At 45.2% G+C, this 14,401-nt stretch overlaps 1 protein-coding gene across 1 annotated transcript in view; it reads left to right on the plus strand.

Annotated features, from left to right (window-relative positions):
• LOC135508953 (cGMP-inhibited 3',5'-cyclic phosphodiesterase 3A-like) overlaps positions 1-14,131 on the plus strand; it is a 247,376-nt gene extending 233,245 nt beyond the window's left edge. Inside the window, exons 13-15 of the mRNA XM_064929192.1 lie at positions 2,301-2,462; positions 11,228-11,474; positions 11,604-14,131. Of these exons, the coding sequence (XP_064785264.1) occupies positions 2,301-2,462; positions 11,228-11,474; positions 11,604-11,905 (711 nt within the window). The 3' untranslated portion in view covers positions 11,906-14,131. The remainder of the gene's footprint in view (positions 1-2,300; positions 2,463-11,227; positions 11,475-11,603) is intronic.
• Positions 14,132-14,401: the final 270 nt, after the last annotated feature.

Below are 14,401 nucleotides of genomic sequence, written 5' to 3' on the forward strand. Positions count from 1 at the left end.
CTAATGATGGTGTTGGAGTCATGCTTGGCCATGCAGTCGTGGGTGAACAAGTTGTACAGGAGGGGACTAAGCACGCACCCCTATGGGGACCCCATGTTGAGGATCAGCGTGGCAGATGTGTTGTTACCTACTCTTATCACCTGGGGGCGACCGTCAGGAAGTCCAGGATCCAGTTGTAGAGGGCGGTGTTTAGTCCCAGGGTCCTTAACTTAGTAATGAGCTGTGGTCATTGAATAACATTCTCACGTAGGTGTTCCTTTTGTCCAGGTGGGAAAGGGCTGTGTGGAGTGCAATAGAGATTGCATCATCTGTGGATCTGTTGGGGCGTTATGCATATTGGAGTGGGTCTAGGGATTCTGGGATACTGTTGGTGATTTGAACCATGACCAGCCTTTCAAAGCAATTCATGACTACAGACGTGAGTGCTACGGGTCAGTAGTCATTTAGGCAGGTTACCTTGGTGTTCTTGGACACAGGGACTATGTTGGTCGCTTGAAACACATTGGTATTACAGCCTCGATCCTTGTGAATGTTAACCTGTTTAAAGGTCTTACTCACATCGGCTACGGAGAGCTTAGTCACACAGTCGTCCGGAACAGCTCGTGCTCTCATGCATGCTTCAGTGTTGCTTGCCTCGAAGCGAGTATAGAAGTAATTTAGCTTGTTTAGTAGGTTCGTGTCACTAGGCAGCTCACGGCTGTGCTTCCTTTTGTAGTCCATAATAGTTTGGAAACACTCCTACATCAGACGAGTGTCAGAGCCAGTGTAGTAGGATTCAAGCTTTGTCCTGTATTGCCACTTTGCCTGTTTGATGGTTCATCGGGGGGCATAGCGGGATTTCTTATGCAGTTAGAGTCCCGTTCCACCAAGGTGGCAGCTCTACCTTTAGCTCAATGTGGATGTGTGTGTGTGTGTGTGTGTGTGTGTGTGTGTGTGTGTGTGTGTGTGTGTGTGTGTGTGTGTGTGTGTGTGTGTGTGTGTGTGTGTGTGTGTGTGTGTGCGTCTGTGTGTCGTGGCTCTGTTCTCCTACACTAACGCTCATTAGGCCTACCGAGTGGCAATTTCAGCATGTAAATCTTGCTGGGGCAACAAAACAAAAAAAACATGTGGGATTCATGCCAGCAAAGTCACAACGCAACACTAAACAATATATGACTTGCACTATAACGGTGACAAATGGTGCCCACAAACTGTTAGGGCCGACATAACAGCAGTCCCAACGCCTTACCACTGCTACACCTGGCGAAATTGAAAATAGAACAAATTATTAGGGTGAGGCACATGGGCTACTAACAGCTTACTACACAACATACACTTAGTATTACTTTCTTAACTACAGTATCAAATTATCGAATTGATTCATGATGATGACTGCTAGCTAAGATTCTGAAAGTACGATGTTGACAGAATCACTCCAATCAAAGCTACTGTACATATAAGGTGATGTGACGTCCTCTTATCCGTGGCCAATGACCTTGAGCCTTCTTGGATGGGCACTACGAATGTAATTCTATGGCATTCGTAGTCTACCCTTATTACTTGGCCGTGACGTACCCCACCACCACCACAGAAAGCACTGAGTCATCACTGGGCCTACATCAGAAGAGTGTCAGAGCCAGTGTAGTAGGATTCAAGCACTGAGTCACCACTCGGCCTACATCATACGAGTGTCAGAGCCAGTGTAGTAGGATTCAAGCACTGAGTCACCACTCGGCCTATATCAGACGAGTGTCAGAGCCAGTGTAGTAGGATTCAAGCACTGAGTCACCACTCGGCCTACATCAGACGAGTGTCAGAGCCAGTATAGTAGGATTCAAGCACTGAGTCACCACTGGGCCTACATCAGACGAGTGTCAGAGCCAGTGTAGTAGGATTCAAGCACTGAGTCACCACTCGGCCTACATCAGACGAGTGTCAGAGCCAGTATAGTAGGATTCAAGCACTGAGTCACCACTGGGCCCACCTAGAAATAAGGAATACATTGAATAAAAGAAAAGGGCGTTGAGGAAGATGATTATTCAACCTAAAGGTCCAATCATTATTATTAAAGAGGATTAAAGGGTGAATCCTAAAATACGGAATGTTGAAGCTACGGAATTCTTAAATCAGAAATCCAATTAAAATGTTACATTCTTGGTTACCTGACAACTGATTTACTATGTTATTGAACCGCGTACCTAGATATTTTTTCAGATGTGTGATAGATGAAAGGTTTTGTATAGTAAGTGCCCTAATGTACTATATAAGTTCACAAAGCATTTTTATAGGTGAACATATTTTGTCTCTGTCTGTTACTATAGGTAGGTGATGACGTGACGAGGGGTATTGATTGGTCCAATGAGAATGACAGACTGCTGGTGTGTCAGATGTGCATCAAGCTAGCTGACATCAACGGCCCACTGAAACACAAGGACCTGCACCTACAGTGGACCAAGGGCATCGTCGATGAGTTCTATGAACAGGTCAGATTCTCTCTCTATCTCACACACACACAAACAGACACTGAAACAAAAGGACCTGCACATACAGTGGACCAAGGGCATCGCCGATGAATTCTATGAACACGTGAGATCCAAATCAAACACTAGCCCCTACACCCTAGCCCCTACACCCTAGCCCCTGCACTCTAACCCCTACACTCTAGCCGCTACACTCTAGCCCCTACACTCTAGCCCCTACACCCTAGCCCCTACACTCTAGCCCCTACACTCTAGCCCCTACACCCTAGCCCCTACACCCTAGCCCCTACACTCTTGCCCCTACACTCTAGCCCCTACACTCTAGCCCCTACACTCTACCCCCTACACTCTACCCCCTACACCCTAGCCCCTACACTCTAGCCCCTACACCCTAGCCCCTACACCCTAGCCCCTACACTCTAGCCCCTACACTCTAGCCCCTACACTCTAGCCCCTACACTCTAGCCGCTACACTCTAGCCCCTACACTCTAGCCCCTACACTCTAGCCCCTACACTCTACCCCCTACACTCTACCCCCTACACCCTAGCCCCTACACTCTAGCCCCTACACCCTAGCCCCTACACCCTAGCCCCTACACTCTAGCCCCTACACCCTAGCCCCTACACTCTAGCCCCTGCACTCTAGCCCCTGCACTCTAGCCCCTGCACTCTAGCCCCTACACTCTAGCCCCTACACCCTAGCCCCTACACCCTAGCCCCTACACTCTAGCCCCTACACTCTAGCCCCTACACTCTAGCCCCTGCACTCTAGCCCCTGCACTCTAGCCCCTGCACTCTAGCCCCTACACTCTAGCCCATACACTCTAGCCCCTACACTGTCGCCCCTATACTCTAGCCCCTACACTCTAGCCCCTACACTCTAGCCCCTACACCCTAGTCCCTACACCCTAGCCCCTACACTCTAGCCCCTACACTTTAGCCCCTACACTCTAGCTCCTACACTCTAGCCCCTACACCCTAGCCCCTACACTCTAGCCCCTACACTCTAGCCCCTACACTCTAGCCCCTACACTCTAGCCGCTACACTCTAGCCCCTACACTCTAGCCCCTACACCCTAGCCCCTACACTCTAGCCCCTGCACTCTAGTCCCTACACTATAGCCCCTACATTCTAGCCCCTATACTCTAGCCCCTACACTCTAGCCCCTACACTCTAGCCCCTACATTCTAGCCCCTACACCCTAGCCCCTACACCCTAGCCCCTACACTCTAGCCCCTACACTCTAGCCCCTACACTCTAGCCCCTACACTCTAGCCCCTACACCCTAGCCCCTACACTCTAGCCCCTGCACTCTAGCCCCTGCACCCTAGTCCCTGCACTCTAGCCCCTGCACTCTAGCCCCTACACTCTAGCCCCTACACCCTAGTCCCTGCACTCTAGCCCCTGCACTCTAGCCCCTGCACTCTAGCCCCTGCACTCTAGCCCCTGCACTCTAGCCCCTACACTCTAGCCCCTACACCCTGGCCCCTACACTCTAGCCCCTACACTCTAGCCCCTACACTCTAGCCCCTACACTCTAGCCCCTGCACTCTAGTCCCTACACTCTAGCCCCTACATTCTAGCCCCTACACTCTAGCCCCTACACTCTAGCCCCTACACTCTAGCCCCTACACCCTAGTCCCTACACCATAGTCCCTACACTCTAGCCCCTACATTCTAGCCCCTACACTCTAGCCCCTGCACTCTAGTCCCTACACTCTAGCCCCTACATTCTAGCCCCTACACTCTAGCCCCTACACTCTAGCCCCTACATTCTAGCCCCTACACTCTAGCCCCTACACTCTAGCCCCTACACTCTAGCCCCTACACTCTAGCCCCTACACACAAGTCCAACAGCAAAACAGAAAAAAAGAAAGATAATAACACATACAATAGATTCATGGGACTGGAAGGTTTCATGTCCTAGTGGAAGGTTTCATGTCCTAGTGGAAGGTTACCTGTCCTAGTGGAAGGTGTCATGTGCTAGTGGAAGGTTTCGTGTGCTTGTGGAAGGTTTCATGTGCGAGTGGAAGGTTTCATGTCCTAGTGGAAGGTTTCATGTCCTAGTGGAAGGTTTCATGTGCTACTGGAAGGTTTCATGTCCTAGTGGAAGGTTTCATGTCCTAGTGGAAGGTTTCATGTGCTAGTGGAAGGTTTCATGTGCTTCTGGAAGGTCTCATGTGCTTCTGGAAGGTTTCATGTGCTAGTGGAAGGTTTCATGTGCTAGTGGAAGGTTTCATGTGCTAGTGGAAGGTTTCATGTCCTAGTGGAAGGTTTCATGTGCTAGTGGAAGGTTTCATGTGCTAGTGGAAGGTTTCATGTGCTAGTGGAAGGTTTCATGTGCTAGTGGAAGGTTTCATGTGCTAGTGGAAGGTTTCATGTGCTAGTGGAAGGTTTCATGTGCGAGTGGAAGGTTTAATGGGCTAGTGGAAGGTTTCATGTCCTAGTGGAAGGTTTCATGTCCTAGTGGAAGGTTTCATGTCCTAGTGGAAGGTTTCATTTGCGAGTGGAAGGTTTCATTTGCGAGTGGAAGGTTTCATGTGCGAGTGGAAGGTTTCATGTGCGAGTGGAAGGTTTCATGTGCGAGTGGAAGGTTTCATGTGCTAGTGGAAGGTTTCATGTGCTAGTGGAAGGTTTCATGTGCTAGTGGAAGGTTTCATGTGCGAGTGGATGGTTTAATGGGCTAGTGGAAGGTTTCATGTCCTAGTGGAAGGTTTCATGTGCTAGTGGAAGGTTGCATGTGCTAGTGGAAGGTTTCATGTGCTAGTGGAAGGTTTCATGTCCTAGTGGAAGGTTTCATGTGCTAGTGGAAGGTTTCATGTGCTAGTGGAAGGTTTCATGTGCGAGTGGAAGGTTTCATGTGCTAGTGGAAGGTTTCATGTCCTAGTGGAAGGTTTCATGTCCTAGTGGAAGGTTTCATGTGCTAGTGGAAGGTTTCATGTGCGAGTGGAAGGTTTCATGGGCTAGTGGAAGGTTTCATGTCCTAGTGGAAGGTTTCATGTCCTAGTGGAAGGTTTCATGTCTTAGTGGAAGGTTTCATGTCCTAGTGGAAGGTTTCATGTGCGAGTGGAAGGTTTCATGTCCTAGTGGAAGGTTTCATGTCCTAGTGGAAGGTTTCATGTGCTAGTGGAAGGTTTCATGTACTAGTGGAAGTTTCATGTCCTAGTGGAAGGTTTCATGTCCTAGTGGAAGGTTTCATGTCCTAGTGGAAGATTTCATGGGCTAGTGGAAGGTTTCATGGGCTAGTGGAAGGTTTCATGTCTTAGTGGAAGGTTTCATGGGCTAGTGGAAGGTTTCATGTCTTAGTGGAAGGTTTCATGGGCTAGTGGAAGGTTTCATGTGCTAGTGGAAGGTTTCATGTCCTAGTGGAAGGTTTCATGTCCTAGTGGAAGGTTTCATGTGCTAGTGGAAGGTTTCATGTCCTAGTGGAAGGTTTCATGTCCTAGTGGAAGGTTTCATGTCCTAGTGGAAGGTTTATTTGACATGAAACTCCTGTGAAAGGCAAAGCTGTTATGTTCAATATTAGAAATAATATTGCAAAGAGATAGCTATAGTATTGTAAAAGAAAAGTTTCTGCCCCATGCTACAAAGCTATCAGACACTATAGACTGTAGAATAATGTAAAATAATAGACATTTAAATAAAATAAAAACTGTAGTAGTTTAAAAAAAGTATTTACCTTTATTTAACTTGGCAAGTAAGTGAAGAACAAATTCTTATTTACAATGACAGACTACCCCGGCCAACGCTGGGCCAATTGTGCACCGCCCTATAGGACTCCCAATCACGGCAGAATGTGCTACAGCCTAGATATAAACCAGGGACTGTAGTGACGTGTTTGGCACTGAGATGCAGTGCCATAGACCGCTGCACCACAATACCGTTCTACTACGCTCCTAGAAAGAAGAGTTCTAGAAGGGTTCAGAAGGATCACCCTTTTTGGCTCCAGGTAGAACACTTTTGGGTTCCATGCTGAACCCTCTGTGGAAAGGGTTCTACATGGAACCCAAAAGAGTTCTAGCTGGAACCATTCTTCGTCTGTTTTCCTATGGGGACAGACGAAGAATCCTTTGCCTTGCAAAAGTATTCATCCCCTTTTTTCCTATTTTGTTGCATTACAACCTGTAATTTAAATTGATTTTTATTTGGATTTCATGGAATGGACATACACAAAATAGTCCAAATTGGTAAAGTGAAATGAAAAAAATCACTTGTTTAAATAAATACAAAATGGAAAAGTGGTTTGTTCATATGTATTCACCCCTTTTGCTATGAAGCCCCTAAATAATGTCTTGTGCAAACAATTACCTTCAGAAGTCACAATTTTAAGAATATGGCACCACAACAAACCTGCCAGGAGAGGGCCGCCCACCAAACCTCACTGACCAGGCAAGGAGGGCATTAATCAGAGAGGCAACAAAGAGACCAAAGATAACCCTGTAGGGGCTGCAAAGCTCCACAGCGGAGATTGGTGTAACTGTCCATAGCACCACTTTAAGGCGTACACTACACAAAGCTCCACAGCGGAGACTGGTGTAACTGTCCATAGCACCACTTTAAGGCGTACACTACACAAAGCTCCACAGCGGAGACTGGTGTAACTGTCCATAGCACCACTTTAAGGCGTACACTACACAAAGCTCCACAGCGGAGACTGGTGTAACTGTCCATAGCACCACTTTAAGGCGTACACTACACAAAGCTCCACAGCGGAGACTGGTGTAACTGTCCATAGCACCACTTTAAGGCGTACACTACACAAAGCTCCACAGCGGAGACTGGTGTAACTGTCCATAGCACCACTTTAAGGCGTACACTACACAAAGCTCCACAGCGGAGACTGGTGTAACTGTCCATAGCACCACTTTAAGGCGTACACTACACAAAGCTCCACAGCGGAGACTGGTGTAACTGTCCATAGCACCACTTTAAGGCGTACACTACACAAAGCTCCACAGCGGAGACTGGTGTAACTGTCCATAGCACCACTTTAAGGCGTACACTACACAAAGCTCCACAGCGGAGACTGGTGTAACTGTCCATAGCACCACTTTAAGGCGTACACTACACAAAGCTCCACAGCGGAGACTGGTGTAACTGTCCATAGCACCACTTTAAGGCGTACACTACACAAAGCTCCACAGCGGAGACTGGTGTAACTGTCCATAGCACCACTTTAAGGCGTACACTACACAAAGCTCCACAGCGGAGACTGGTGTAACTGTCCATAGCACCACTTTAAGGCGTACACTACACAAAGCTCCACAGCGGAGACTGGTGTAACTGTCCATAGCACCACTTTAAGGCGTACACTACACAAAGCTCCACAGCGGAGACTGGTGTAACTGTCCATAGCACCACTTTAAGGCGTACACTACACAAAGCTCCACAGCGGAGACTGGTGTAACTGTCCATAGCACCACTTTAAGGCGTACACTACACAAAGCTCCACAGCGGAGACTGGTGTAACTGTCCATAGCACCACTTTAAGGCGTACACTACACAAAGCTCCACAGCGGAGACTGGTGTAACTGTCCATAGCACCACTTTAAGGCGTACACTACACAAAGTCGGGCTTTACGGAACTGTGGCAGAAAAAAAGCCATTGCTTAAAGAAAAACATAAGCAAACACGTTTGGTGGAAACTATACACGATTAAACTAACAAAATAACAAACGTACGAAAACCGAAAACAGCCCTATCTGGTGCAAAACACAGAGACAGGAACAATCACCCACAAACGCACAGTGAAACCCAGGCAACCTAAATATGGTTCCCAATCAGAGACAATGACTAACACCTGTCCCTGATTGAGAACCATATCAGGCCAAACACAGAAATAGACAAACAAGACATCCAACATAGAAGGCCCACTCAGATCACACCCTGACCAATCAAAACATAGGAACATACAAAGTAAACTATGGCCAGGGCGTGACAGTAGAACTGACAATAGAACTCTGACACTGCTCCGAGGGCAGAACGGCGCTAACTTCCAACGTCAACTGACAAGCTAGCTAGTGGCTACAGCTTTGTGTTTTTTAAATTCTTTATTTCACCTTTATTTAACCAGGTAGGCTAAATGAGAACAAGTTCTCATTTACAACTGCAACCTGGCCAAGATAAAGCAAAGCAGTGCGACACAAACAACAACAAAGAGTTAGACATGGAATAAACAAACATACAGTCAATAATACAGTAATACAAATAAATACCGGAGTGATATATGTGCAGATGATGAGTGTGCAAGTAGAGATACTTTGGTGCAAAGGAGCAAAATAAATAAAATAAAGAACGGTATGGGGATGAGGTAGTTGGATGGGCTATTTACAGATGGGCTGTGTACAGGTGCAGTGATCTGTGAGCTGCTCTGACAGCTGGTGCTTAAAGCTAGTGAGGGAGAGTCTCCAGCTTCAGTGATTTTTGCAGTTCCTCCAGTCATTGGCAGCAGAAAACTGGAAGAAAAGGCAGCCAAAGGAGAATTGGCTTTGGGGATGACCAGTGAGATATACCTGCTGGAGAGCGTGCTAACATGTGTACAATCAATTGGTTAGAGACAGGTTTCAAATATAACTTTCATTTGATTGGTTAGAGACAAGGTCTCAAATATCCCTTTCATTTAATTGATTCGAGACAGGTCTCAAGTATATCTTTCATTTGATTGGTTAGAAACAGGTCTCAAATATACCGTTCATTTGTATCCCCTTTAGCTTTATAATTGTGACAAATTCCTGTTTCAGTCACGTTTTTGTCCACAATCGCGTGGGTCAAACCAAAACACCCTAATGATTGGTTGACAAAAGTGCCTCCCACAATATAGGTGACGGTGATTAGCAGCTGCAGCGACTTGAAGGCAACTTCATCAAAAACTGCATGACCTTTGATCACATGATTTTCATAAAGTTCATGCAGTTGACATGTAGTCGCAAATTGGACTTTGTCCGGGGTTGGCCGGTGAAGGCCGTCATTATACACAAGAATTTGTTCATAACTGACTTGCCTAGTTAAATAAAGAACACACCCAATCTGTTCCAGTTTTGTGTATTTATGAGTCTTCAACCATTAAATTGCCATGGCGACCTTGATTGACAGGGGTTAGAGGAATTAAATGCGACGGATCTGGAGATAAAAATTACAAAGGTTTCAAGTTGATTTTGATTGATCCAAAGCCCGGAAACACCTCCAAATGTTACCAACTCTCAACACCTAAAATAGAAGAGATAGAACCAAGAGCAGCGACCACAACAAATGAACCTTCTTATTTAAAGTAACTGCCTAGTATTTCCAATGGTAATTAAGTATGTTATGAAGCAGCTTTTCCGTGTTGGAATGCTATGGGCGTATTCTGGTATTTAAAAATATTCACGCAAGTAGACCGCTGATTGGCCGGACCATCCTCCTCAAGGTGATGATGACAACATGTTCTATGAGGAAATAGCAAGCATTTGTTTTTAAACGGTCTGTTTGAGAAGTTCGAGGTAGGCTTTTGAAAGTGTTTTTTCTACAATTTATGCTTTGGCCACAAATACCAGTATAGGACAAGTCAACATTATTTGGGTATGAGTAAACTTAATATTAACTTTTAAAAGTAATATTTTCTGTCACGTTCTGACTGTTTCCTTTGTTTTGTCATTATTTAGTATGGTCAGGGCGTGAGTTGGGGTGGGCAGTCTATGTTTGTTTTTCTATGATTTGGGTATTTCTATGTTTGACCTGATATGGTTCTCAATCAGAGGCAGGTGTTAGTCATTGTCTCTGATTGGGAACCATATTTAGGTAGCCTGTTTTGTGTTGGGTTTTGTGGGTGATTGTTCCTGTCTCTGTGTTTGCACCAGATAGGGATGTTTTTTTTTTTGGTTTTCCACGTTTATTGTTTTGTAGTGTCCGTGGTTATCTTTTTTTTTATTAAACATGAATCAATTTAACCACGCTGCGTTTTGGTCCGCCACTCCTTCACCACAAGAAAACCGTTACAATTTTCGCTGAGCAGTTACTGTAATCAATATGGTTACAGATGCAGTAAGTCATGTCAGAAGCCTAACACCTAACACATGCATTACTTACCAACAACAGTTGAAAATTCCACTAAAATGACATCACGCTTTGAATTTCACTTTCCGTGATTTGTCTAACAACTCTATCACAACCTTTTCTTGGTATGTTTCTCACATTGGCTTTAGCCACTGAGGGAGCAGGCCTGCCCCGACAAGTGCAGGGAGGTTGACGGTGAACACATTCCTCGGAGGGAGACGATGTCTCCATTACGCGACAAATTCCCGTGAATCTCTTTGGAACGAACAGCTAGCGTGATTTAAGCCAATAGAGATAATTATCTAACAAAATAACTACATAAATGGCATTTAAGTTACAAATCATAAAATATTTACACATAATAGACATTTCGGTACGTTTGTGGGCAAAATTCTTAATTACGTACAAGCATATTAAGGTTATAATATTGTAGAGAATCTATTTGTTAATAGTATGTGATTCATAATGACAAACTACATTTAGATACATTAAATTTGCACCCTCTTGAATGTACCCACATTTCACTACATTCTAGAGCAGTGAGTGAATGCCTTGTCGTGTGTAATCATAATTTATCATCATTTGATCTACCTATACAGCATGCAGCCTACAGATGTTAAATGTTTTATTTTTATTTTTTTTTATCTCTTGACTGTATAGCACCAAAAAAAACTTCTAGCAACCAATAAAGTCCTCTGATTCTAAAAAGTGAACGTGTCATCACCTCTCCCACAGGGTGACGAGGAGTCCAGACAAGGCCTTCCCATCAGCCCCTTCATGGACCGCTCTGCTCCTCAGCTGGCTAAACTCCAGGAGTCCTTCATCACCCACATCGTAGGACCGCTCTGTAACTCATACGACTCCGCAGCACTCATGCCCGGACGTTGGGTGGAGCCTAACCCCGAGGAGGAGGAGCACGAGGAAGATGAAGAGGAGGATACGACAGAGGATGAAGATGGGTCTACTAGCTCAGAGGCATCGCGTAAGAATGTTTCCTTTACTTTACTTGGTGTAGTTGACAGGGACAATGCTCATTATTAATGTGCCAAATTTAGCCCGAATCAATGCATGAAAAAACAATTAAATATTTTTTCTCCAAACCCTTCTGTAGAGAAAGGCAAAGCAGCTCCCAAGAAGAGGAGGAAAGTGTTCTGTCAGATCACCCAGCACCTGATGGACAACCACGAGATGTGGAAGAAGGTGATCGCAGAGGAAACCCCCAAGCAAAACAATGTAGCTGAGCCAATCCTATCCATCCACGAGGAGGAGGAGGAGCCAGGGAGCAGGGAGGATGTAGTGGAGGGGGAGGAGCCAGAAGAGGAAGGGGAGGTGCCAGAGGAGGAAATAGACGAGGAGTGGCCAGCGCCCCCGCAGGACGAGTCTGAACCTGCAGAAGAGGCTGGGCCAGAGTGAGGGCCCCAAAGGCTCGTGGCGAGTGCTATTCGGGATCCTTGGGATATTGCTAAACCCTAACCCCTACCCTAACTTAACCATAACCCTTACCTAACCTTAACCCCTTACCTAAACCGTTTTAAATGTAAACTTAAATGGGGTAGGGATGTCCCAAGGATCCCAGATAGCAAGGACCAAAGGTTCTTGGGAATGAAATAAAGCAGCCGTTATCCCGAGGCAGAACATGAAATTACTTTTCCTATCCTATTGACAAACAGGCTGACTGATTTTTTTTTGTTGCCAGCACATTCACTTAGACACAACACTGTAGAAGTTTGGGACATTGTGCCTAATGAAAATGTAACACAGGGTGGGAGATATTTACTTGTGTTTTACACATTTTATATATAAAAACACAGAATACAAGTCAGGTTCAGAAACATCGGTCAATCATCCTCTTGAGTAACTTTCCATTATTACAATAACCTACAGGATCATCTACTGGATGTAACAAACTGGTGTAATAGTTCACGAAATACACAGACTCTTTTTGCTACCGTCAAGAGTGGATTGAGACTTGGTCGTGAAGACCTCAAACCCATTGTGTAAACAACGGACTGCAGAGACTGCCGCCAATTTATATATAAGAAATATTTTCTAAAATGCAATTATACTTAAACATCACATGCACCTGTACTCATGTGTTTTGTTTAGGGGGGGAGGGGATTTTAAGTATTTTCTCTGGGTCTGATAAATCTCAGTAATATGGTTCTATTTTTACTATGTGGATTGAGAAGGGAAAAATTAGACTGAACAGCTTCATACAAATCTACATTTTCCCTCTTTATTAATGTTCTTTAATTGATTCCACATTGCATCTCACACCTATAATCTGTAAGCACACGACCGCAAGCCCTCTAGGTAGGTTTTGGTTTGACTGACAAACTGAAACAGTCGGTATAGCTCACCCTTTTAATATAGGCCCCTCTAGGATCTATGACATCGGCAGAACAATCAGCCTTTTTGACCAATGGCTTGGTTCAGAGGAAGTTGGAACTCACTACAGGGTCTTTGTTGACCAATGGCTTGGTTCAGAGGAAGTTGGAACTCACTAAAGGGTCTTTGTTGACCAATGGCTTGGTTCTGAGGAAGTTGGAACACACTACAGGGTCTTTGTTGACCAATGGCTTGGTTCAGATGAAGTTGGAACACACTACAGGGTCTTTGTTGACCAATGGCTTGGTTCAGAGGACGTTGGAACACACTACAGGGTCTTTGTTGACCAATGGCTTGGTTCAGAGGAAGTTGGAACACACTACAGGGTCTTTGTTGACCAATGGCTTGGTTCAGAGGAAGTTGGAACACACTACAGGGTCTTTGTTGACCAATGGCTTGGTTCAGAGGACGTTGGAACACACTACAGGGTCTTTGTTGACCAATGGCTTGGTTCAGAGGAAGTTGGAACACACTAAAAGGAGAGGAGGAGAGGAGTCAGAAAAAGTCTAGTACTTTAGGTCTTATGAGTGTTTCTCTAGTACAGTTAATTGTAAACAGGCCTAGTGTGTAAGAAAATAAGGTCCTATGACTATAAGGCATAGTTCCTCAACCTAACTCAAAGACAGGATTCTTCCTTTACTACCAGACAAACTGACCACATAGATCACCAGGAGACAATATACTGTTACCACTTATTGACTATTGATTCTCGTTTCAGTAACCCCTCCCCTTTCCAATAGACACAAAAAGTTCATTTTTGTTTGCCTTCATTTAACCAGGTTAAGTCATTGAGAACACATTCTCTTTTACAATAATGACCGAACAAGTACATGGTAACACAGGATCTCTCTCACACACACACACACACACACACACACACACACACACACACACACACACACACACACACACACACACACACACACACACACACACACACACACACACACACACACACACACACACACACACACACACACACACACACACACACACACACACACACACAGTATACGATCTCTAAGCCATACAAGGAGGAACCATTTACTGTGAGGTGATTTTAAGGGAGCGGGCAGAGTAGCCCATAATGGCCCTAACTTTGACAGTCTCAATCCTAAATGGCACCCTATTCCCTATATAGTGCACTACTTTAGACCAGAGCCCTATAGAACCCTATTCCCTATATAGTGCACTACTTTAGACCAGAGCCCTATAGAACCCTATTCCCTATATAGTGCACTACTTTAGACCAGAGCCCTATAGAACCCTATTCCCTATATAGTGCACTACTTTAGACCAGAGCCCTATAGAACCCTATTCCCTATACAGTGCACTACTTTAGACCAGAGCCCTATAGAACCCTATTCCCTATATAGTGCACTACTTTAGACCAGAGCCCTATATAACCCTATTCCCTATATAGTGCACTACTTTAGAACAGAGCCCTATATAACCCTATTCCCTATATAGTGCACTACTTTAGACCAAGGCCCTATATAACCCTATTCCCTATATAGTGCA

Source organism: Oncorhynchus masou, chromosome 22 (genome assembly GCF_036934945.1).
Source record: "Oncorhynchus masou masou isolate Uvic2021 chromosome 22, UVic_Omas_1.1, whole genome shotgun sequence".
NCBI lineage: Eukaryota > Metazoa > Chordata > Actinopteri > Salmoniformes > Salmonidae > Oncorhynchus > Oncorhynchus masou.